Here is a 24,774-nt window from a genome sequence, read left to right as displayed (position 1 = left end):
TCTTGCATAAGCGTTGTTACGTAAGTTAGTAATAATGCAGTATATCAGTTCTGCTTTTGATTCTAAAGCTGATTTCCCTTTTTGGCCTGCCTCTTCCCTCCCTGTGTCCTCAGAGAACTATCTTCCTTGCAGCTTCTCTTTATGGATGATTTTGAAATTAGTTCTCCAGTACTATCAAGCTAAGTGAACGATCTAGACAAAACCTGCTTCAGCAGTGTTTCAGATATGTGGTCACTGCCAGCTAAACTGGTTATAATGCCATGTCAGACATTCAGAAGCTATGATAGATGATTTTAAATTTTTGAACTCTGGTCCATTTTATATGAAAATCATTTTCGGTCACTTAGGAATGCTTGCCTCCTCTCTAATCACGAAGCTCACAGGCTTGGCATAGTGGTGCTAGCCCTCACCTGTTGTTTGGCCCTTGCTTAGCAGTTCTGATTATGGACATGTCATTAAATTGTCATGGACAAAAGCCATTGATATTTTTGCCTGCTTAACTTTGCCCTACCTCACCTGTCTAAGCTAATGGTCATCAACATGTCAAATGGAGATGAATTACAAAAATTAATAATGCCTTGGATAAAAAAAATACTTTTCTCTCTCTCAGGTTTATTAACCTTCAGTTGCATAGTATAATCTTGAAGGGGCAGGCTTGATTGTCAATGACTCCCACTGAGTTCAATGGGACAAATAAAAAGGCAAGAACATTGGAGGCAATAAAGATTGCTTCTGCAAGAGTCACCAAGGTAGATCTATCCTTCACTGCAGTAGTCTCTCTGAGTATACCACCTTCACTTCCTTCCCCCAAAGAAAATAACTATTATTTCTGTTCTGTGTGGAGCGCTGCTGTCCTTTTGGACTATGATTTCTTTTCCAAGTGTGTTATTTCAGGCACTGTTATGGTGGTTCTAAATACCCTGGGTGGATCCAAAGATGCCCTTCTGCTCATGGAGAATCTTCCATTTTTTAAATAACTCCCTCCGCTAATTGAAATCTTCTTGGAGCAGAAGAAACCTCTTTGAGCAGAAGGGCAGGTTTGGATCCAACCCATGGTTTTAAGCTTTCTAAAGGGCATTACATCTTCTGAAATGTCAGTAATTTTCGCAAAATGTTCCCTTTTGAAATCATTTATGACTGTTCTGAATTTTCTAAGCAACTTCTAAAATACAAAGGTATGTTGCATTTGATAACGTTTTGGCCACTGTTTTCCAAGTAGCTTAGAGTTTCTCGGAAGATACCAATGCCAGCACTGGTACAGTGTTAATGATACATTATCAGTAAGTTTTGAGATGGATTTAAATGGGAGGAAAAAGAATAGCACAACTGTGAAAGGTTAATAGTAATCACCTTACATTAGTGAAAACTGAGATAGACTTCTTAAGAAGTATAAAATATTTATCTGCTGATGGAATTTTCAGTAGGTGAGATCTCTTAGAATTAATCTTACTTTGATGCTAATTTCTTTATGAATATTTATAACATCTTCTGTACCGTCTGCAGTTACTTTAGTACTATAAATATGCCAGTAGCTGTATCCCTTCTGTCCAAAATCCCATAGTCAAAATGGCCATTGAGACACTAGGCAGAAGCATAAATTGTTACACCTCTGCATGCAGCAATGTTAGCAAACATCTGGCAAAAGAACCTTAATGTATTTCTTCTCCATATGGTTTGGAAAGATGTTGTTCAAGTTAAGTTGTGAAATACTTAAGGAAATAGTAAAGGAGAAACTTGAAATGCATGCTGATATCTAGTTTGCCAGCATAAACGAGGGCAACTGATGCCACGTTTTCCAAGTAACATACAGCCTTACCCTTTAATTTTTTTCCTTATAAATCATTCATAATTCAGATATAGCATCCGAGGCATGCCATCTCTTACATATTACTGATTGATTTTTCCAAGTTATTTTCCAGTCTCTATCTAGGTAACAAACTCTGTACCATGTTTAGCTGATTTAAATCTTTTAAAATTTAATTACCCATACAGAGGGGCCTTATTTCCTTTATTTAAAATACAGGATGTATCTGAGCCTTGAGTTAACTAAAATTTATGCTGCAATTATGTAAATAAGTGCTGCCAATACATACTCTTTGCTATATTGTAAGATGGAAGATGTGTGCTAAGCACTAGCCAATCAAGCATCAGAAATTGGTTGCTAAATGTATTTTCTACATCTGTGGCTCCATCATTAATTCCAGGCAAACCTTCTGCTGTGAGAGCCCGATTTCCCTTATTAGAGCTATGGTGTTCTAGCTATTTAGCAAAAAGCTCAGTTGAGGTAAGAACCATATTGAATACACTTTAGGTTAATAAGCATTTATTTTTAAAGTGTATTTAAATTTGTTTTATGGGACTTCACTGAACAAGAGCATGTATGCTTAATGAGATACATTTTGTGAGTATTTCAGCATTTAGATTTTTGGAATGTATTGGAAAAGAAATGATGATTACTTTTGACTTTCCATTTCCCATGTGGAAAGCAGTGGCTGAAATCCAGTGTTCCTCCTTTGACTGCCCATTGACTTTTGGATCACCACCAGTCCTGACAGTTCTATTGCTGCCTACTTGCTTCCTGGTCATCAAGTTGGGCATGCTGATGTAGAAAGTGAGTTCTGTATGAGCAGGGCCCATCTTACTCACTTGTACAATTGGCCTTTACACTGAAGCAGCCTTTAACAAACTGAATGTTAAAAATAAACAAATAACAGTAAACCATTTTTAAAAGGCAAACAGTACCTCTAAGGTGAGCATTATAGAAGCCTATAAAACAGTTTCAGTCAGATTATTATCAGGCTTTACAAAAGCCTGGGCAAACAGGACAGACAACCCGGCATCTAAAAGATAGTAAAGAGGGTCACCAAATAGGGTTGCCAGGTCCCTCAAGTCTCCCAGCGGGAGACTGGGACGCTGGCTCCTACCTCGTTGGTGCTTTTCCTGTTGTGCTTGTGTGCGTGCAAAGCGTGCGTGCGCTCCCGGTGTGTGTGATGTTACTTCAGGAGTGACGTCGTCATGCAGGGATGATGCAGCGCGTGTGCCAGGGAGGGCAGAGAGAGCGGGCAGCTCTCTCTGTCTCTCTTGCTGCCGCTGCTGCCATGCCCCTTGTCCCTGCCAGTGCGGGCAGCATGGGGGCAGTGGCGGCGGCAGCGAGAGAGCAAGCTGTGGTGGCCATGGCCTGCTCTTTCTCTTGCCACGGCCACAGCTGCCCCTGTGCTGCCTGCGCCGGCAAGGACAAGGGATGCGGTGGCGGCAGCAGCAAGAGAGCAGTCCGTGGCCACTGCAGCTCACTCTCTCGCTGCCACCACCGCGCCCCTTGTCCCTGCCAGCGCCGGCTGCAGAGGGATGGTGGCCGCGGCGGCGAGAGAGTGGGTGGCGGCAGCGGCAGTGAGAGCAGTGTGCTCTTGCAACCGCCGCCTGCTTTCTTTCTGCCCCCGCCTGCTCTCGCGGCGCAGGAGTGCACCCCGCACCCAAGGGTGTGCCGCGCCCCCCCGCCAGCCAGATAAGTGGGCGCGGGGGAGGAAGAGTGGGATCGGGCGATCCCCGCCCTGAGCGGGGGGGATGGGAACCCTATCACCAAATGAATTTTCCTGGGGAGTGAATTCCATATACTAGAGTGCCACCACAGAAAAGGCCCTCTTTACTGCATCCAGAAGATCCAACAGTGGAGAGGTAGCCATAGAAAGGTCCTTTTTGGGAAACTGTAAAATTCCTGTGTTTCAAGGCAGAAACTCAGGCCTTCTCAAAAAATTACTGAACTTCTGACTCTAGTAGTGATCTAACAATTATTTTATTAATATGAGTCTCAATTTTTAAGCTATTCTGTGAGAGTTGGCATTGTTGCTGATCATGTGACGTTGCAAGTTTTGCTGCAATAAATGAAGGATTTTAATTTATAGATACTAAAAACAGGGCAATATTTATGGTTGGGATCCTGGTAATGTAGGAATTTTACTACTGTTATATGGTTTACTATTTTTAGGCTTATTTTTACTGTTAAATCTCTTATTAGGACTGTGTTTTAAATCAGACCTTGTTGCAGAATTTCAAAGTTCACACTTCAAAAGTGTTGTATGCGTGTTATTTTTAAATTCAAGTTTGCATTTCCCGTTTTACAGGGTGTTCCAGGTCCTGGACAATACAATATAAAAAGTCAATTTCAAAAGGCAGAAGACACACCACAAAGCGGAAATGAAGTCGCTCCTTTTCTTTCATTTTCTGAGGTATGGCATAAACAAGATAAAATATCCTGTTTTCCTCCCCAGTGGGGACCCAAATAGCTTTCAAAATACACTGTGACTTAAAGCAAGTTTCAATAAAAAAACAGTACACAAACATGCAAGAACTACACAGAACATCCTGGGTTGGTGTCCACATGGCCAAGGTGATGGGCTGTGAGCCATGGACTAAGAGCTAAGGATCAAAACCCCTTAGGCTCTTGTTCTTTGGCTCCTACCCCTGGCAACTCCTAGGTGTTAAATACCTACAGTAGGTGAAAGAGAAAAAATCTGGATGTTGACACCCATCTTCCCATAATGCCTCCCTCCTGCTGAAAGAGCCCCTGATCACACCTGGGCTTTAAAGACCTGGAACAAGAGAGAGGGAAACACTCAGTCTATAAGTTGACAGCCATCTCTACCCCCCAGTCACACCCAATAATAACCCTCATTACTTCTGCTAATATTGTTATACACTCCCCACTTGGCTGAGTAGTGAGAAGAGCAAGGGCATATGACAGGGTATGTAGTTTCCTTTGGATGAGAAAGCACTGGAGATTTTTTTTTGTCTTTGTAATACCTATTTGTTTACAAATGTACATAGAGAGCATAGTGGAATAAAGCAGACTCCAACAGCAGGTAGCACAAATGCTATTCCTAACAGATTGTGCATCAGATTCCCAGATTGCAACTGTACCCCAAAGATGCGTCAGTTTTTGTTTTTATACCCCACAGTCTCAGTGTAGCTGAGATGGTTTATCTCTAACTAAAACAACAAACTCATTAATTAATTAATAAGAAACCTGAAATGAAATGTTAACAAAACAATTAGGCAGAACAGCAACATTAAAATACAATAGCAGACAGTGATTCTCAAATTAACAGTAAGTAAATATTCAATCAAGAAATATTAGAATCAACTTAAGAAAATAATAGTACAATCCTGTGCAGAGTTCTTCATGACTAAGTCCATTGCAATGTAATGGCAGGATAAGTGAGGTTATAAATGACGTATAAACTTGATAAATGTTTGCAAAGTTTTATTATAATAAGATAATATTTTTGCTAGATAGTGTAATTCTATGTGTTTTTTTGTTTATGCTGAGAAGAAATACAAGCAAAATGATGGTCAAATTTACTGAATTAAAGCATAAATATATATTTAATATATTTGACATTAATAACTTAATTTGTAAATCAATCTGAAAGGTGTATACCTGCTGTAGAATTTGATTAGCATCTAAAAAGTCAGTGTTCTGTCCTCTTTATATACATATGACATATCTACTTCCTTGCCTTTACAAAACAAATCATCTCAAAATCTGGCCAGCAATTTTTTTTAAATCACTGCTTTTCTACTAACAATTGAGTGTACCCATGCACCAAGCACAATCTCTGCAATAGAGCTGATAGACTATATCCCACCACCCTGCTCAGTAAAGTTTGAAGCCTGCCTCTGGTGGAAGAGCTGCTCAAGGTGCGGAAAGCTTTTTAGACCAGAAGAAGGCTTCAGGCTTTGTTGAACAGAGTGATAGGATATGGGGTGATGTCATCAATACATGAACCCAAATTTATCTCTCCCTTCTTTCAAGGGATTCTGCATGGTGCATGTGGTTCTTTTCTCCCTTCCCCCATTTTGTTTGCGCTACTAAGGTTGCTAGTGACTGGTCCAAAGCCACTAGCTCACTAGGCCCAGTGAACTTCATCACTGAGTAGGGATTTGAACCCAGGACTTTTGAATTCTGGTATGGCACTCTAATGGCTACGCCTTTCTGGACAAAGTGAAAAGGGCTAGATGGTCTAGTGACCTAGTTTAGTGTAGCTTCATATGTTATTGATGCAGCAACAGGAAAGTTGATGTCCTCTCCAAGTGTGACTGTTTCTGCCCATGAATTTAATTCAATTGCCTGTCACTGATATGTTTTCTTTTGTTTCCTCAGAGATTTGAACCCGTGAAATCGTCCGCCCCAGCTCCTGGCACATATAATGAGACACGCTGTGCTCTTGAGTCCTTGAAGAAAGCATATAAAAATGTCCCATTCGGTCACACTTCTGTTCGATTTCCTGAAGACTCCAGGCCGCGAAAAACACCAGGTTTGCAATTGATCTACATATGTCCAGTGTTAAGTTTGTGACCCAGTGTAAAGCAAGATAAATAGTCTGCTAAGTTAGAAATTGATCTTGGTTGTATTGTTCAACAATATGTTCTACATTATGATTAATATCCATATTGAAGTAGGGTCAACTCAAGTAACTGAGTTGAAGTATTTTTACTATCTTGAAGTGACTCTATCAGTAACTGATGTACAATCCAGTCTTCAGAACGACTTAGTGCCCTGTTGTTGGCCCTGCAGAGTAATTGGTTGGCCTCTATGTGAGACAGGATACTGGACTAGATGAACCAGTGATATGATCCCGCAAGGCTCTTCTTATGTTCTTAAACCAGTCTTGAGAATGGTTTAGTGTATGTTAAGATCGTAGAAAACTCTCTAGTGATTATCAAAGATTGCAACTTCCAAGCAGCAGGTTGCATACAACCAGCTTTTTTTGCAGGTGATACAGGAGACAGGGTTCCCCTTGCTCACCAAACAAAAAGCATGTGTGACAGGTGCTGCAGTAAGAAGGGGAACTGGATCAGATTGAGGTGAAATTATTGTTAATCGCCTTTCCAATGAAAACTCTGCACTTTCCTTCCTTCCTTGAGGTTTATTTCTGTTGCAGGACTTACCCCCAGCCGTCATTGCACTTTCATTATTCCCTTCCTTCAGTTTTCCAACCAAATATTACCAAAATTGCAGCAGAATGTCTTCTGCCAGTTCTTCAAAGAACTTCCAAGTTTCAAGCAAATTGGCCACAGCATTCAAATTCTACGGGCCTCTGAACGAGTCCCCCCAGCCATTGTAATTGTATGTCCATTATTTCCTATATGGGACTTCTGGAGGGCTGGAGTCTTTGTTTTCCAACCAAATCTCACCAACATTGCAGCGGAATGTTTTATGCCTGTCCTTCAAAGAACCCCCAAGTTTCAAGCAAATTGAGCACAGTGTTATAATTCTATGTGTCCCTGAACAAGTCAAGGCTTTTTCTATGTGTCCCTGAACATTCTGTGTGTCCCTGAACAAGTCAAGGCAAGAAAAAAGTCTTTCTCCAGCCCAAAAGGAGAGGTGAAGGAGGAAGGAGAGGGTGAGGGGATCATAGGGTTGGAAGGGACCTTTAGGATCCCTTCCAAGTAGAATGGCAACTCTCTTTGAGACTGGCTGAGCGCGCTCTTTTCTCTTCCCTTTCAAACATCTGATTGGAAGGGAGAAATTCAGTACAGATTCAAAATGAAAAATGAGTTCATACTGCATTTCTCATAAATGCCAGAACTAAAAAAAAAAAACCCATGGAGTTCTTTCAGGGAGGGGTTTCGTGACTAAAAAGCAGCCAGGACTAGCATTTCAATTCCAGAGAGTTATTATGCACACCTCTAGTAGAACCTGCCTATTAGACTGACAGTTGGAACTAGACATGGGCATGAATCGAAATACAAATCAAATTCCATGATGAATTGGGCCGATTTGCGTATCATGAAAATGCATTTTGTGGGGCTGCGTTTTTCACAAAATCCACGTCTTTTGGGGCCGGTTTGTTCAATTCGTGAATGCTTTGTGATGCCAGACAGGCTGGCGCCGATCCCTTGATTCTTTAGACAACATAGGCCCAGAATGTCTGCAGACCTTTTGTTGCCGTGGAAACCCCAATCTTAGCCTACATAACCTTGATAGGCAGCTCTCCCTGCCAACCTGAGAGCTGAGCAATGCAAGTCTGCGCAAATTTACCTGGGAACTGTAGTCAGAGACTCCTTCCCCTCTCTGTTTCCCTTCTCTGTTTTTAAGAACATGATGATGGAGTAGCAGTGGTGGCGGCAGCCTCAGCAGCTCCTTCTGCCACTGCTCACTGCTTGCCAGCTTCAGGAACCCTTCCCTGACTCTCTACCTCCCATCCTCCTGCTGCTCTGACAGTCCTTTCCACCCCCTGCCTGCAAGCTCCCTGGAGCGGTTTCTGAGCGGATCTGCTCTGCTCGGCTTTTCCTTTGAGAACTTGGAGGTGGGGGGGGGATGTCAGACAGCAGGAGGATGGGAGGACGGGAAGGAAAAGTTACCAAAGAGAACCTGAAGAGAGGAAAACCCAAGCAGATCCGCTCTGTTTGACTTCTTCCAGCAGCAGCAGAAAGCAGGAGGCCAGGAGGACAGGAGGGAAAAGTCAGCAAAGAGGGCCTGAAGAGAGCTACTTGGAGGGTGGCTGGAGGAGACCCTGCTGAAGTCTCCCTGTGAGTTTGGCATCTCTGGGTATGAAGGAGGCTGTTGTAGGGCCCTGGGATCTGACGACTCATGAACCTAATGAATTGTTTCACAAAATGGGACAATTTTGTGAAAATTCATGGTTCATGGTTGGTGGAATGCGATGAACCACAAAACGCAGGGTTCTTTTTTTCCTGTTTCATGCCCATCTCTAGTTGGAACATTCTTGTGTTTTTATTATGGAGGCCAATCAAGAGGTTGGAACCAGCTACTCCATCTCCCAGGCCAATGCAGGAACAGCCTAAAGCACTCCAGACAAGTATTTGCCCAGCTGCTCCTTGAAGACTGCCAGTGAGAGGTTCGATTACCCTGATTGGTAGCTGCTGGGGTATGTGAAAGAGAATGCAAAATTTGTTCTAGCACTGCACAAAAGTGCATTTTGTCAGTGAGGTGCACTGTAGCTAAGTTGATGAATTTAGTTGGGGCATGTACCTTCCCAGGAACTAACTGTAAATACTCATGAATGTCATTTGATTAGCTCCTCAATCAAGGTCAGGAGATCTCATCATGGAAGGAGGGAAAGGAATGTGTTAAGTGGGGATGACTCCGTGAGACCTTTGTTACGCTGGATTCCTTAGGGGCTGGGGAGCCTGTAAATCCAATCACCACTGATCACTCCTCATTCCTATGCAGCATTCCAATCATGCCTGGGTCTCCTGGGTGGGACTCAGCAACTGTTAGCTGGATGTCCTTTGGCTGCAATACAAGCTGCCATTTTAAATCCAGAGGCCTTGTGATTTTATATCACAGGTAGCCATGTTAAAATGGCTATTAAAGATGGCAGACGCTGGGCCGACTGCTTACACCACCAGATACCTAGGCAGCTGATTCCACTACTGAATTACTCTGAACATGCAGTTTTTCCTAACGTTGAGCTAGTACCTTCCCTCCTGTAGTTTGAACCCATTGTTCTGAGTCCTATCCTCTGTTGTCAAGAGGAACAGCTGCTTTACAGTGTTTTAAATACTTATAGAGAGCAATCATGTCTCTCCTTAAGCTCCTCATCCCCAAACTGAACATTCCTAGGTCCCTCAGTCTTTGCTTGTTGGGCTTGGTCTCCAACTGAAGAGAATACCACTTGTGCCCCTATTCCTTTCAGTTGCTGCCTGAGGACTTCATAATTAGCCCTAATGTGTTCAGTGGTGTTTGGTATAGTATTACAAATGGGTAATGGTTTTTGGTTTGACTTGCTTGGCCATCGGTCTGTGATATCCTCGATCTTCGACCTTGGCAAACAACATACCTCCTGGGCCATGTGAACACATGACGTTCCATACCTCTCAGCAGAGAATCGCCAAGTCTTTCCTTTTCCTTCTAATGTTATTTGTTTGTAGCTCTGTGGTGCCCCTCCTTGTTCCTTCTGGTCCTTGTTCTACATCTGCCTGTGATTCTGTCACATTGGCTAGGGCCTGGAATCAATTTCTCAACTCCAATGGTACTGAGTGCCATCTTGCTCTGCGCCTTCTGGCTCATGCTGTTGATCTCTGAGGAGGTTCATTAGGGAAATATTCTGTTTTATTGTCCTCTTCACGACTCTCCTCATCCCTTTACAGAGTCTGAAGACTTTTGTTGATGATACCCTCTCCTTCTTTGATCACTTGAAGTTCCTCCAGGCTCTTCACCTTTTATTCCAGTAACAGTATAGCTTGCACTTATGACAAATAAAGTCCTTCTTGTCCTCTGAGAGGAAGACAAACATAGCACACTTCTGGCAGGTAGCTGGAAATGATCCTTCAGTAGCCATCATCTTCTTCCAAAAAAGAAGTCTGCTTATGACTATTGTACAATATAGATTTTCCTCCTGGACTCTACTTTCTGTGAGGAACCCTGGCACCAAAAAAAACTGATCTAATGTCTCTGGAGAGTAAAGCTGATAACACAACAAAGGGAGTCTCCCTCTATAAAAAAGTAGGGGGAAACCTTACAGGGTCCCCAGGCTTGATCCCCAGGCCAAGAGCCCCTTGGCACTCACCCTAATGCTTGGACCAAAAACTTGTGCCTCTGGCAAGGAGGAAGCCATTAAATTTCAAAAGCCCATGCGCCCTGCCTGACAATAGCAGAGGGTGTGGGAGCAGACTCCCAAGCAGACAGGCCTTACACAATTAGCCACACTACACACAGGGAGAGGCGAGGAGAAAACCTTTCCCTTGCAAGCTAAGGCCAAAAGCACCAGCTTTCTCTCTCTCTCTCTCTCTCTCTCTCTCTCTCTCTCTCTCTCTCACTCACACACACACTCATAGAGCAAGCGAGCGAGCGAGGAAGTCTCAGTCCATTTTTACCCTGGTAGCTTAGGAAAGGCAAGGCGAAATGTTTACCTCTCCAACAGCCCGCTCCTGTGCTGTTTCTCCCAGCCCAGCTGACACAGCATGTTAAAGTAAAAACACTGTTCTCCCGTTCCCAGTTTTCCAATTTTAAATTTGGGTTTATGACAGATCACCCATGTTAATATTTATTTTATTTATCCAGCTACATCCTATTCCAAATATAAGCCTGTAAGTAATACTACTAATTTAACATGACTTGTTTTTAATGAATTTGTGATTTTAGTGTTGGTGGGAAGGTTGGATAGTATTGCTTTGCATTATTTCATGTTTTCCTGAGAACACAAGGAAAAGATATATATGCATAGGACGGCAGTCTAAGAATCTGAAACTGATGATTCAACTGTAGGCATTTCCTGGGCTATTCAAAGAAGCGAGTCTTTACTATACATACTGCAAAATAACACCTCAGACGTTTCCACATATCCCTTCATGCCTGACAAGGTCACCCTTGTTGACAGTCAGAAGAAGTGATTCATTCTGGTGTTTCAGATCACCCTAGTTATGCTAAGATTCCAGAGGTCGTCAACATTTGTCGCTACCTAAGACAAATAGTATGAATGGTGCCCCCCAGAGTGCTGTCTTTGAGTGAGGCTTGTAGAAATAACAAGACTACCAAATAGGATAGTTGCAGATATTTGAGAAAAAGAATATGCTACAAAGGTTTTTCTAATTATTTAGGATTTTAAGGGGTTTGATTTCCTAGTTTAGTGCTTTTTAAAGTTTTCATTGTAGAAAGGCTCTGTGTGAGAGAGGACATGCAAATAATTTGAAAAGTATCTCTAAAGGGCCTGATATTTAGTGTCTTCTTGCATTATTTCAATACTTACCTTGAAAAGCTGCTTTCAGTGTATTTTCCTTCTGTTACCCCCTTTCCTTGTTCTCTGTCTTTGACTGCAAGTCTTTGCTTCTGTCCCCTGATCTACAAGGTGTGTGGGGTACCATTTGTCTTCACCAGAAACCGTTTTTGCTGAGCACCACATTTTTTCATGTCCTCCATTTGTTGAAAGAGGAGCTTCTTTCCTGAAGGACATGCACCTCTGTAACCAACCATCCAAAGTGGTTACTGTGCTAGTAGTAAAGCCACATATTTTTTCTTTGTCCAGCTTTAATTCTGGATTAAAACAGTGATATTTTGGAAGCCATTTTGGATTTTAATAAAGTTCTGTGGTAGAAAGCCCCAAAATATATAGTACAGAGGAAACATGGGAAATAGAGACTCTGGAACGAAGCCAAGTTACATTGTGTGCGTCTGTCTATCAATTGATCTATCAGTTGATCTATCTGTCATAAACTAATATAACTAATTACTATAAACTAATATATTTCTCAAAAAATTTAATATTAACTAATAATATATTTCTCTTAAAAAGCACTATGTACACTTTGTACATTAAGTTAAAGTCCCCCTCTTTACTCTTCTATAGAGATGGGAAGGGGCTTTTGTCCTATGGCAGAGCATCTGCTTTGCACGCAGAAGGTCCCAGATAAGAGTTGCCAGCCAAGTGCTGCACTCTTGGTTTCACTGGCAACCAGTGGGAGTCTTTGGAGAGGGGGCATGGAACGACGACATTGTGATGTCACTTTTGGTTTGATGTCATGACACTCTAGAAATTCGTTGACCTTTGTGGTTTTCACTACAGGGACGAGAATTCGTTGGGTGTCATCTTTTCAAGCTAAGTATCCTGAACTGGAAGTGATATCATACCGTTGTCAATCCTTCCCAAGCTTCCACTATGTTGTTTATGGTTTACAAAAATCATTAAAGAGTGTCTTCTAGATTTACGAAATTTCACTGTGCTCTGTGTTGCAGGTCCTGCATTCTATAATATCCTCAATTACAGAATATCAGCAGAAAGTTCTAAAAAAGCTTCTTTGGGGAAAAAGAAGAAAGGTGCATTTGGTTCTTCATCACCTAGGTTTCTATATTTAGTGAAGAGGGAAGCTTTTAATACCCCTGGCCCCGCTGATTATCAGGTAAATTAGATTTCTGTATTTAAGAAACAAAGCCCAAATAATCATACATACCTATAGTAACTCTAAACTCAGCTTAATGGGAAAACCAGATTCTTTGCCTAGCAAGTGGATGGAGGCTGCATCCACTAGTTTTCATTCCAGGATATTGAAACAAACGAATGCAATAACAGATACTTAGTTCTACATATAAGGGACAGAGTTGTCAATGATTATTACACATAACTAAATTGAGCTTCTACGTTCAAAGGCATTATACGTTGGAATGTCAAGTGCTGAACAATGGAAGAGGGCTGTTATTTTCATGCTCTCCTTGCGGGCTTCCTTGAAGACCATGTCTGGGCTTGTTGGAACAGTGGCCTATGTAGACCACTTGTTGCATCTACCAAGGGGAGGGAGGTGCTTTGCCACCCTCTGAGTGGTAGCTAGAGATCTTGTGGAATTACATCTGATCTTCAGATGACAGAGATCAGTTCTCCTGGAGAAAATGACTGCCTTGAAAGATGGAGTCTATGGCATTATATCTAGCTAAGGTTCCTTCTGTCCTCAAACCCTCCCCTCCCCAGGCTCCACCCACAAAATATCCAGCAACTTCCCAACCAAGAGCTGACAAAGAAGCCTTAGAGCTTCCAGTACAACCAAATGAAAGAGCTGATTTTTCTTACTTTTGCTAATTCATTTAGAACTTGAAAAGTTCAACTCTGTGTCACACTACACATTTTGTGAGAGATCCATGATTGTTAGAAAACGATATACTGAAAAACAGGATACATTGAAAAATAGGTTGTGATATGGGTCCTGCTGAGGCAAAAAGGGGAGATTAACCCTTTTTCCTTGAGCTCTGATAAAAATTGCCCTCCCAGCTGTTATCACTGCCATGGTGGTGGGTAGAAGATTGCCATTTTTCATTCATTCTCTACCCGGTTCTTTCTTCTTGTTTTCTGCCACACCATTTTCAGGCTGCACGTTGAACTCCAAGTAAACTTTTGTGCATTATACTTACTTCCAGGGCTTTTTTTCTGGGAAAAGAGGTGGTGGAACTCAGTGGGTTGCCCTAGGAGAAAATGGTCACATGGCTGGTGGCCCCACCCCCGATCTCCAGACAGAGGGGAGTTGCTCCATTCCACCACGTTCCAGCTGAAAAAAAGCCCTGCTTACTTCTGAATAAACCTTCATAGGATTGTCAGTATTGACAAAGGGCTTGCATTCTTTGATCGCTCCCTATGAGATGAAATGCAGAAGGCAAACTGGACCAACTAATGAAGGAGAAGGTGGGGGAGAAGGAGGAGGAGGAGAAAAAGATTTCATATCTATGTATAATAAGCCAGTGTCCTAGTTGACCAAATAATGGAAACTAGGGCAGTGCCTTATACAAAGATGTGAATCATCATAATTGAATGAGAAATTACTCCTTAAATAAGAAAGGAATGCTTATATGGCTTAAAGGATTAATTAATTTTAAATACAGAAAAATAAGTATCTTTAATTATTAGGAAATAACTAACATTTCAGTGCTCATAGTTTTACAATCAAGCTAGAAAAACAGCCTCTTCTTCATGCAGCATCAATTAATTAGCAGAGGATCTCTTTCTTTCTCAAATTCCATATTATCAAACATATTACCTATGACTACCTAAGAGCCCCATTAACATTCCCTGACAGCTTAATTTAACAGAATTATAATCATGTGGGGAGGAACAGAGTACATATTACCAAATATGCTGGTTGTAGGAACAATTTTCTCCAGCATTTCTCAAATGCAAATAATTTTTTCCCTTAGGTCTTAATCAAGCTGAGTAGCTAACATATATTATCATTAGAAGTTATTATAGATAAATTTAGAGATGGGTCTCATGATGGAAGGAGGTGGAAGGAGGTGGGGCACACTATTAAAATTCCTTGAAAGGGTGAAGTATACAAGGTTTTATCCAATTTTTTTTAAAAACGAAGCTCTTAAACGTCACTAATACAAAACAAAAAGTACTTATTTTTTCATCACAATCGCCTAATTATGGGTGCCTGGCATTTCCACATATTTGTTTGTAAAAAAAAATTAATGGGATATAAATAGAGGGATTAGTGGAGATGTGTATCAAAGAAGGGAAGAGGTTCCACATAGCCCTCTGCCCGCAGGCGAGGAAAGGAGGGGTTGCATGCATTGTGTCCTTGATTTTTTTATTTGTGAGTCCCTAGCTTACTAGTGCAAAGTGAAAAAATCTAGTGGCACTGGCAAATATGCAGGTGGTTTCACATTGAAGTCCTAATAGAGGCAGACTTAGCGGAACCTTACCTAGCAGGTGCTAGTGGTGAGATGATAATTGTATCAACAAGCATGCAATAAAGTCAAATTATTTTTGTGTAAACAGTACTAATGTGAAGCAAATAATATACATGAGGATTTAGAGACTTGAAGGAAATTAACTCTTGTGTTGTTGAATTTCAGTTCAAAGACGGCGCCAAAGCATCGCGTAAAAAAGAAAAGCAATTGTCTGGTTTTTTGTCGGCAACAGAGAGGATTCCAGTAACGAGCACGGTAAGCCAACTCCAGACTGGCAATTATTCGTTTATGAAGCATCATGTCTCTGTTCTGTTCAAAACATGGAGCTGCAACTAAAATGGCACATCCATGTCCTCTCAATTCTAATTGAAGAAATCAATCTAGCAGAGACTTCAGCATGCCCTTCCTATGGAAAGTTTCATTTTTAGGAAACTGCATAAAAGTTGAGTACCTTTTGAATAGAGAATTTAATAGATAATAATTGAATATTCTATCCACAGTGAAAATTAGAAATCCTAAATGAAGTAAGGAATTGTGAGCCCCCCAAAACATACTACTACTAGTACTTAAACTATCTTCACCCTCCCATGTATCTTCAGCGGAGAACTGTGTTGTTAATTAGATAAGCATCTGCCTTCCCTATGGTGTATTGCTGAGAGACAGGTGTTTAATTGAGGCTATTTAAGAGAGGCATTAATTACACTTTGCATCTTAGTCCTCTGCAAACTTGGATTGAAAGACAGCAGTTACTCTCTTGTGCGAACAATCCAATTTAGAGGGGTAAGCTATTGATATTATAGACTGAATCTGCATGGGCAAATGTCAAATGTCTGAAGAGCAAAAGGCAGTTGGCTAACTTGATTTTTTTCCAAAAATGTTTGTGACCCAGTTGGACTTGCGGTAATAGAGACATGAAACTGATGTCATTGAATTTTTTTATTGAATCAACCAGTTGTACAAGTATCTGTGCTTTGATAATAAAATAAACCTTTAAAGTATAAGATGACGACATCTACTTTAAAGCATAAGACGACGACATCTAGCTATATCCCATCAGGTTAATAATTTCTTCTTGGTCAGAGGTGGAGTTTTCACTGCTATTTGAGGTGCAAAATTGAAATCCAGCTAAAATATGTAATACGTAAGAATTTTGACTCAAATCCAGTGCAGAAGGAGTACTGCTGCTGCTCAGCTGGCATTGCTTGCTAATGAGCAGCAAGCTTCCAAAACAATATAGTGTAAAATTGTGCTAAAAGATTACTGTGCAAAGCCTCCTTCTAGACACACTCACCTATCTAGCTTGGGGTTGGATGACTGTCCATAGAAGTAACTAACCACCTCTCCCAACCATTTCAGAGCTAATAAATTGAATGGTGTGCCAACCAAATTGATGCCAGATCTAAGGAAATAAGATGTCTCCAGTATTTAGAAGGTTTCAGGAAGTCTTGGGCAGCCAGCAGAAGAATCGTGGAAATACTGTTTTTTCTTCTTAAGACATTGGGTGTTGTGACTGAGTTTAGAAAACAGCACTTGCCTACTCACCACATTAACTGCTTGTACCCCAGCTGTTCATTCCATCCACACCTATACATTCCTATACATTCCTATATACATTCCTATCAGTCGACTACTGAGAAAGCAAGAGGTAAAACCATTAGGGATAATATTGACCCTGACCCCGATTCTTGGAGTAAGGCTGTAGCCTCCTGTGGCTCCAGGATGTCATCAGGAAATATCTCATACCCTTGAGTGTAGCCATTAAATTAAAATTAGAGGTGTTCTACAAATTCATAAAAATAGCATAAAAATTATCAACAAGAAACCAGAAAACATCACAAAACTGCATTCAGAAATCTATTATATTCCTAAAGAGTTCTCAGACTTGACCAGAATCATACAAACAGCTAAAAAGGTAGTCCTTCAATTAAAAGCCTGGTTAAAAAGAAATGTTTTGTTCCAGGGCATAAAGGAGAGTGAATTAGTTGCCAGGTGAGCCTCTGTGGGGAGGGCATTCAGAAGGAGAGGTGCCACCACTGAAAAAATCCTGTCTCCGGTTGTCACCAGCCTACAGGTGGGGGCATTGAGCAGCACTTTTGAAGAGCGTTTTAACTGGTGGGCTGTACAGTGTCGGGAGATGGTTCTTCAGGTTCACCAGCTCTAAGCTAGTAAAAGAGTCCAGTAGCGCCTTTAAGACTAACCAACTTTAAGAGAACCACAGTTCTCTTTCTCAGATGCAACCTCTCAGCTGTTCAGGGCTTTTAAGGGTAAGAACCAGTTCTTTGAATTGTGCTTGGAAAGAGATGTGCAGCCAGTTATCTATGGAGCATTAGTTTTCCAGCTATACTATTTCTTATGACTCCTGTATGTCAACAAGAATATTAGGACAAGAAGTTTCTATGTTTCAGAGTTTCCTATGGGGAAAGATGTGATTGTTGACTGTGCATTTTTGCAACTAATATTCATAACAGACGGCCCATTAGTCTTTACTTAGTATATAATGATGACCAGATGCTCAGAAATTTAAGCTTCTTGTTCTATGAAATGAACGACTGTTAACTATGCCAGTAACAAAATATTATTATAAATGAATACAAGATGGTACACAATAATGATATTTAGTAGAAAAAATATGTATATAAGTTATATACTGTAGTATGAAAACAGCATAATTGACACATCATTGACAAGTAGTATTTGAGTCTAATCCTTCTGTGTTCATATGCTGCAGTTTTTATTTCTTATAAATACATTAACGAAAACCTTTAACTCTCAATTAAAGGTATATGGGTAATATTCATGAAAGCAAGCATATCTTTTGTTTTAGACATATGTCTGAATACAAAAATAATTGATATTGTCTTGACTTTAGAACAAATTGCTTTGGCTTTATCATATGTACCCAAATTTAATATTTTTCTTGCACCTGAAATCATGTCCCCTCCCGTCAATCATTAATGCCATCCTGATGTGAGATCATCATCATTATTTGTGCTTGGAGAGACTTGGTTGGCTCCTTATCCGTGGTTACTGCCATGTCACTCAAAGAATGTTTAATACATGCCATAAGTGTGGGTTTGCTTTGTAATCCTTTGGAGGGTGTGTGTTTTGCAAACGTGCTGTTTTACTTAACCATGTGGTTGGATGCTTCCTGGAGTGTCATGGCAGCAATTAAAAAAATGGTGGCAATATGCTGGCTATGTTTCTATGTCTAAATGTTTTTATTGTGCATGTGTTTGCATATATGTGTGTGTGTATGTTTTAAATGTTCTACTGCTTAACGGTTGCCACCTTGGATGACCCTATTAGGGTGGAAAGTTGATATATAAATATTTCAAATAAATAAAACAAATGGGATGTGATGCAATAGTGATAGTTTATTGGTTTTATTGTCTTGTGCTCCCCAAGTTTTCCTTTTCTTGCATATTGGAATCTAGAGCTATGGGATCGCCTGCCTGTTGCCTAGTCCAATGAAATGGCAATCTGCCTGTGGCCAACAGCTTTTCAAAGTGTTGTAATCCAGTGTTCCTGTTGGTTAACGTGTGGGAGATTTTGGGGACAGCATGAAGGTAGAGACCATTCAGAAAGAGGTGAAAGACCTGGTATGGTACAGGAAACAGATGACTCCTTCCCACTTCTAGCTTTTGTTTCTCTAGGGAAGATGACTTGCCTCGTCAGGCCAGAGGCAGAACTAAGGCAGAGCTCTGGCATGGAAAGGAATACGGAGGGAATCACATCTCCCTCTTTATTCTCTGCTCCATGCCTCTTGGCTGGCAGCTTGTTTCCAGGCTAAGGTAAAGGTACTAATTTTGACATTCTAAAGCCTTTAAAACCTAAGACTCCTAGACTTCCTTGACTGCCTGCCCTGCTATGAGCCAATGAGCGTGTGGTAGCCAAGAGTGCCTTCTACCAGCTGCATCTGGTTTGCCAGGTCTTTCCTTTCCTAGACTCAGCTAACTTGGCTACATTGATCCAAGCTTTTATAAACTTGCAGTTGGACTAACAACAACAACAACAACAACAACAACAACAACAACAACAACAACAACAACAACAACAACAACAACAACAACAACAACAACAACAGATTTATATACTGCCTTTCAGAATGACTTAACACCCACTCAGAGCAGTTTACAAGTATGTCATTATTATTCCTGCAACAACAAACACCCTGTGAGGTGGGTGGGGCTGAGAGAGCTCCTAGAAGCTGTGACTGACCCAAGGTCACCTAGCTGGCTTTGTGGAGGAGTGGGGAATCAAACACTGGCTGTTTTCACACTGTCTATAAATCATGCGAGACTCACGGAAGGGCGCCGGCTTCCTCTCGCGATTTTTAACACCATCTGATTACAAACACTGTAAATCACTGTTTGTGGTGTTTTGTAAACAGATGGCGTCAAAAATCGGGGAGAAAGCCGGCAGCCTTCCGCGATTTATAGACAGTGTGAAAACGGCCAGTGTTTTCCAGATTAGAGTCCCACGCTCTTAACCACTACACCAAACTGGCTATTGTAATGCACTCTGTCTTGCACTGTCATTGAAGATGACCCAGAAATTGCAGCTGGTTCAGCACGCAGCAATCTGGTTGTTAAGGGCTGGCTGTTGGGGGAACACATCTTGCTGATGTTAAAATGGCTTCACTGGCTGCCAGTTTGAGTTCAGTTCGAGGTGCTGGTTGTGGCCTTTAAAGCTGTTCATAGCCCGGAACACACATATCAAAAGAACCATCTCTCCTCATAAGTTCTTGTGCACTAGCTACAGTTTTCTGGTTGTTCCCTCATTAAAGGTGGACTGCCTGGTGTCAACCATGGCCCCTGTTTTTCCAGTGGTCACTTCCACTTATGGCGCTAAGGACAACTTCTAGGAGGCTCTGCAAGGCTGCTGTTTTCATGAGACCTTTTTATGGCGTATGAATTTGCAAGCATTTTATTGTGTGAAGTTGTGCGGTGTGAGGTTTGACTAAGTTTTATTAGGTGTCTGTGGGGATATTTGTTATATTATTATGTATTGTGAGCTGCCTTTAGCCTTGGGGAAAGGTGGGATATAAATGTTTTAAATAAATAAGCTATATGGGAAAATGGAATAAATAGAGGAAAGGTTAGGATATTGGGGGGGGGCTGTTGGGGGCAGGTGAAAAGTACTTAGGCAGAATGGCACAGTTAAGGATATTTTTCACAACATATTTTTGCTTTCCTGAGAGCCACTCTATCACTTCTGACCAAAAATTCAGCATTGCTATATGGATTCTCTTGCTTAGAGTAGGGTGCATAATCTTGAAGAAAGCTGCAAATGAAACAGACTGGGGTTTTTATGTGTGCACGCATGCATAGCTATTCTGTTTTTCTGTTATATATTTTTTAGTTTTTATTCCTAAATTAGAACAGTGTATAAAAGACCCTGTTACTCCATAATGCTTTTATGTGATTAAAAACAAATTATAAACTTCTATAGTGAAAATGGTTCCTATTAAATTTGACTAGAAGCTATCGGATGTAATCTACTATCATTATGCAGCTCTAATGAGAACTGGTAGTAGGTTGCCATTAGAGTATTAATAGTGCACTGTACCACACAGAGATGTAGATATCATTAAATATCAAGTGTTTATCGTCACTAAATAGTATCAGTTTGTTAGAGAGAAAGGCTGCTCGCACGTAGTTCTGTATTTTGCCTATCCTGGGATTATTGCTGCCACTGTAATACCCCTAAGGCATGTGAAACCCACATGGATTCGTTTCCCTTTTTCTCCCCTCAAAATATTTTTTTTGCATTTCTGGCAGTTCTTTGTAATTTTCAGTTACACACAGAAGTTGCGTCCCTGAAAGAGAGAACTGAATTATATATATAAAATATTTAGACCCTACCTTTCACCATGGTTTTCAAGGCAACACAAGTAGTATTTTTTAAAGATCACTTTTAAATGCAGTGAAGACCCAGTCAGTAGCAGCAACACTTATCAATTACTTTAAATTCCACTATATAGTCAAGTAAACAACAAATCATGATGTGAAGGAATGGACTCACATTCCTTTTCTTTCAGGTTGGCCCTTGCAAGGTCAGAGCCCACCCCCTCGTGCCCATCCCAAGCCTTTGCCTGGCAATGCCGCCCCTTCTGCTTGCACCCCAGCCTCAGGGGTGCACCCCAGCCCCAGGGGTGCCAAAAACAAACTAGTAACCTGCCACAGCCACCCACAACTCAGAGCATCTCCTGCTAAACTGTGCCTTACATCTAGCAGTCTGTTCTGTGTTGCCAGTTAGAGGTCCTATCTTGTTGTCGTGTGTCCTGTTATACTCCCATCAGTGAGCGGGGGAAGATTGATAACAACTTTGCAAATTCAAGCTATTGTGCTCCAGGGATGGCTAGCCTGCCCCTTCCCACTACCACTCTTCAGATAGCCAGATTGAATAGGAATGGTGTTTTTCCAGAGATCAGGCTTCAAAACATTACAAATATAAGAAAGTTTAATAAATGAATAAAAAGAGTAAACACTTTCTGTTCGAGCATTCAGGCTGGGCAAGTAAACAAATAAATGGTGAAAAGACACAGTCTCCTTTCCCTATGCTCAGAACTTATCCTAAATGATGTTTAATTAGGACAAGCTAGCTTTACTTGAAGTTGCAGTGGTTTACAGTTCATTACCTTAGTTTTCATTATTTGGTTTTCTTCCCATTGTCCTTTGCAACCTGGACAAGATGAAATCCCTGGGTAAAGCTTTGGCCATCGTTTGTCTTTTCTCTCTCTGTCCCTTTTGAGTGCGACATACTAGCAGGGTGTGGGTTGGTAAACCATTGCTTGAGCCCAGAGACCTTAGCATAACCAAGAGCTTGAGCTCTCTGCACTTGGAAATTGATGGCTACTTTCTTCAACCCTCTCTTTTCCTGGCAGAACCCGGCTTCTGCCGGGATTGAACTCAGGGAGCAGAGTTTGGGCTGCAGTACTGCAGCTTACCACTTTGCACCACAGGGCACCTATACTGAGGATATAGTGATGTGTATTATTATTTAATTGGCTCAGAATTCTTTTATCATGTAATAATCATGTTCGTTATTGAGCTGTGCTGGGGTTATCTCATGTGTTTTAAGAACACAGATAATCTCTAGGTGGAGAAATAAGGGTTTACCATAATGCCTGAAGTGCTTTGCATACAAGTGTATGTCTGTTTATCAAGAGCTGTAACAGACAAGGCAAAGGCAGCCATTATATGATTGGTAACAACTCAGTACCTTTGGATCTTTGTCTCTTTGAGGAAGCAGCCAAATTCTGAATGTTGCATCACGACGTTTTCTTGGCAGACTTTTTGTTACGGGGTGGTTTGCCATTGCCTTCCCCAGTCATCTACACTTTACCTCCAGGAAACTGGGTACTCATTTTACCGACCTCAGAAGGATGGAAGACTGAGTCAATCTTGAGCCGGCTTCCTGAACCCAGCTTCCGCCAGGATCGAACTCAGGTTGTGAGCAGAGCTTGGGCTGCAGTACTGCCGCTTACCACTCTGTGCCAGGGGGCTCAAGAAAGGAGAGACTTCGAAAATTCTTCATGGCATGTGTTTGTGGCTCCTAGTGGAATTCTTTTACTATGACCATGGGTGGTTCCTTTTTGCTGTGAATGTATCAGACTCTTACCATTATCAGGGAGATGTCAGAGCTGAGTGGGAAAAAAAGGTACTGAGAAATTACTAGTCCTAAGCAAAGGAGATGTGATGCTGTAATTTTAAATTAAAACTTGAGCGTTTGAGAATGTACTCCTGTCAAAGGTGGACTAGGAAGAAGAATGGCCTTGGAAAAGGCCTCCGTTTCCATCCTGAACCCCTGAAGCTTGCCCAGGCATTCCCTTTGCCTTGTGCAGCTCAGCTGGGCTAGGTATCTGCTTTGTTGTTTTGAGCAGGGCCTCAGCAGGCTGCATGCTTCCTTCCCCAACCCACACAGGGCTTGGGCTATCAGCTCCCTGTGGTGGTGGCAGCTCTCACCTCCCTCATGCAAGGCAAGGGCTGTCCGTCACTTGGGATCAGGGTCGTTCTGGCTGGAAGGCACTGCTCAGGCCATTGTCTCACTGGGACTTTTCCCGCTGGCTTTAATGGCCAGTCTACTTCTGATTCTTGAATTAGGAGGGCAGTGTGGTTCACAATAATGGTACTAAAAGGTGTCATTTGAAAATCAAGGGAAGAGAGTGGAGAGAGTAAGATGTACAACATGTACAACAGCAAATAATGTTTTGGAACTGGAGGTCTAGAAGAACAGGTGATAGAGACAAATTGAGGTCTAGAAGAATAGGCAATAGAGTCAGATGCCATCAGACCATTGGTCTCTCCATGTCTAGAATGGTCTACCATACAATATCTGCCCGCAGTTCCCTGGGATTTGAGGCTTATTATTTTGCCTGGCTCTGCTGCTAAATATCCTTTGGTTAGAGATGCTGGGGATTGAACCAGGAACCTTCTTGCTGCAATCTATGTGCTGTGCCACTGAGATATGGCCCTACCCTTTCCCCAAATCCTTTGTACATAGTTGAAGCAATGGCCTATGCAAAAGAAGTTAGAGTTCACCAAATCATTAGAATGCTAATCAAGCCCTGCATGGTTTGAAAGAATTCTAATTGTAACAGATTGTACTAAAATGGAACAATCCCTGATGCGTTCCTATACGTTTCTTCCTCATTTGCTGCGCTAATGAAGGAATAAGATTTATGTACATGTCAGATTAAAAATCAACCTTTTATAAGCTTATTCTGGTTCTTTTTCTAATTTCAGAAACATTATGTCAGTCATGCTGTTTTATCAATTTTCACTTAAAAAGCATTGTGCCAGATCCTGCTGTTAGACTATCCCTTATCCCCTCCAAACTTGCAAGTTTCCACTATTTCACTTCATTACCCATCCTTCGTCTGTTACTTTAAATTAAAATACATTTCTGCCGATCAAAGAAAGCAATTGCATTAAAACTTCATTTAACCAGATCATTTGAGCCCTAGAATTTGGTTAGGAACCAATGAAATCCCATTGTAGGGCAGTTGTAATCCTGTTTCTACGAGCTTGAAAAGACATCGCAAACACAAAAGGGCAATTACTGAGCAGAAGGACTTGGATAGTTATTGCTGACTGAGGTATTTATCTATTGAAAACGTTTGCATGATTTCATATGCAAAAATTTAATATTCATTTTATGAAATGAATTACCCTATTAACTTACAATAGAGTAATAGTATTTTATGTTCATCTTGTGCTGTGATGCCATATGGCAGTGGAGAGCTGAGGCACTCTGAACATTTATATGTTTCTTTTGTTTTCTCATAGTAAATTATCCTTCCAGGAATTTGGGAAGTGCTTCTGTGCTGTGCTGTGCATTAATCTTAAAGGTGTTACCTGTCAAACATGATAGGTTATTCCAACAGGATTTGCTGCCAGTCCACGATTGGGTTGTGGTAGTGGGGAATGGCAAGGTAAAAGTAGTTGCTTTCAAGAGCTTTAAACTGCTTCAAGTTTTCAGTGAGCAGTTGGGCATGGTGGAAATAGTGGAAAAAAACATTTGTGTTATGTCTGGCGGGCAGGAATAACTGTTCTAGTCACATATGCCTAAGCCTGACTTTTTCAAGTTTTGCTAAAGAGGAGCTGTGTGCACAGCATAAAAGATTAATCCGGAGCAAA

The 24,774-nt window shown here is 41.3% G+C and overlaps 1 protein-coding gene across 1 annotated transcript in view; it reads left to right on the top strand.

Moving 5' to 3' along the window:
• The window catches only part of STPG2 (sperm tail PG-rich repeat containing 2), a 306,478-nt gene that overhangs the window by 62,052 nt on the left and 219,652 nt on the right, over positions 1 to 24,774 (top strand). The window contains exons 7-10 of the mRNA XM_054990485.1: positions 4,119 to 4,223; positions 6,158 to 6,311; positions 12,695 to 12,858; positions 15,299 to 15,388. Of these exons, the coding sequence (XP_054846460.1) occupies positions 4,119 to 4,223; positions 6,158 to 6,311; positions 12,695 to 12,858; positions 15,299 to 15,388 (513 nt within the window). The remainder of the gene's footprint in view (positions 1 to 4,118; positions 4,224 to 6,157; positions 6,312 to 12,694; positions 12,859 to 15,298; positions 15,389 to 24,774) is intronic.

The sequence above is a fragment of the Eublepharis macularius genome, chromosome 10 (genome assembly GCF_028583425.1).
Source record: "Eublepharis macularius isolate TG4126 chromosome 10, MPM_Emac_v1.0, whole genome shotgun sequence".
NCBI classification, from domain to species: domain Eukaryota; kingdom Metazoa; phylum Chordata; class Lepidosauria; order Squamata; family Eublepharidae; genus Eublepharis; species Eublepharis macularius.
This window is presented reverse-complemented; position numbering and strand designations above follow the sequence as displayed.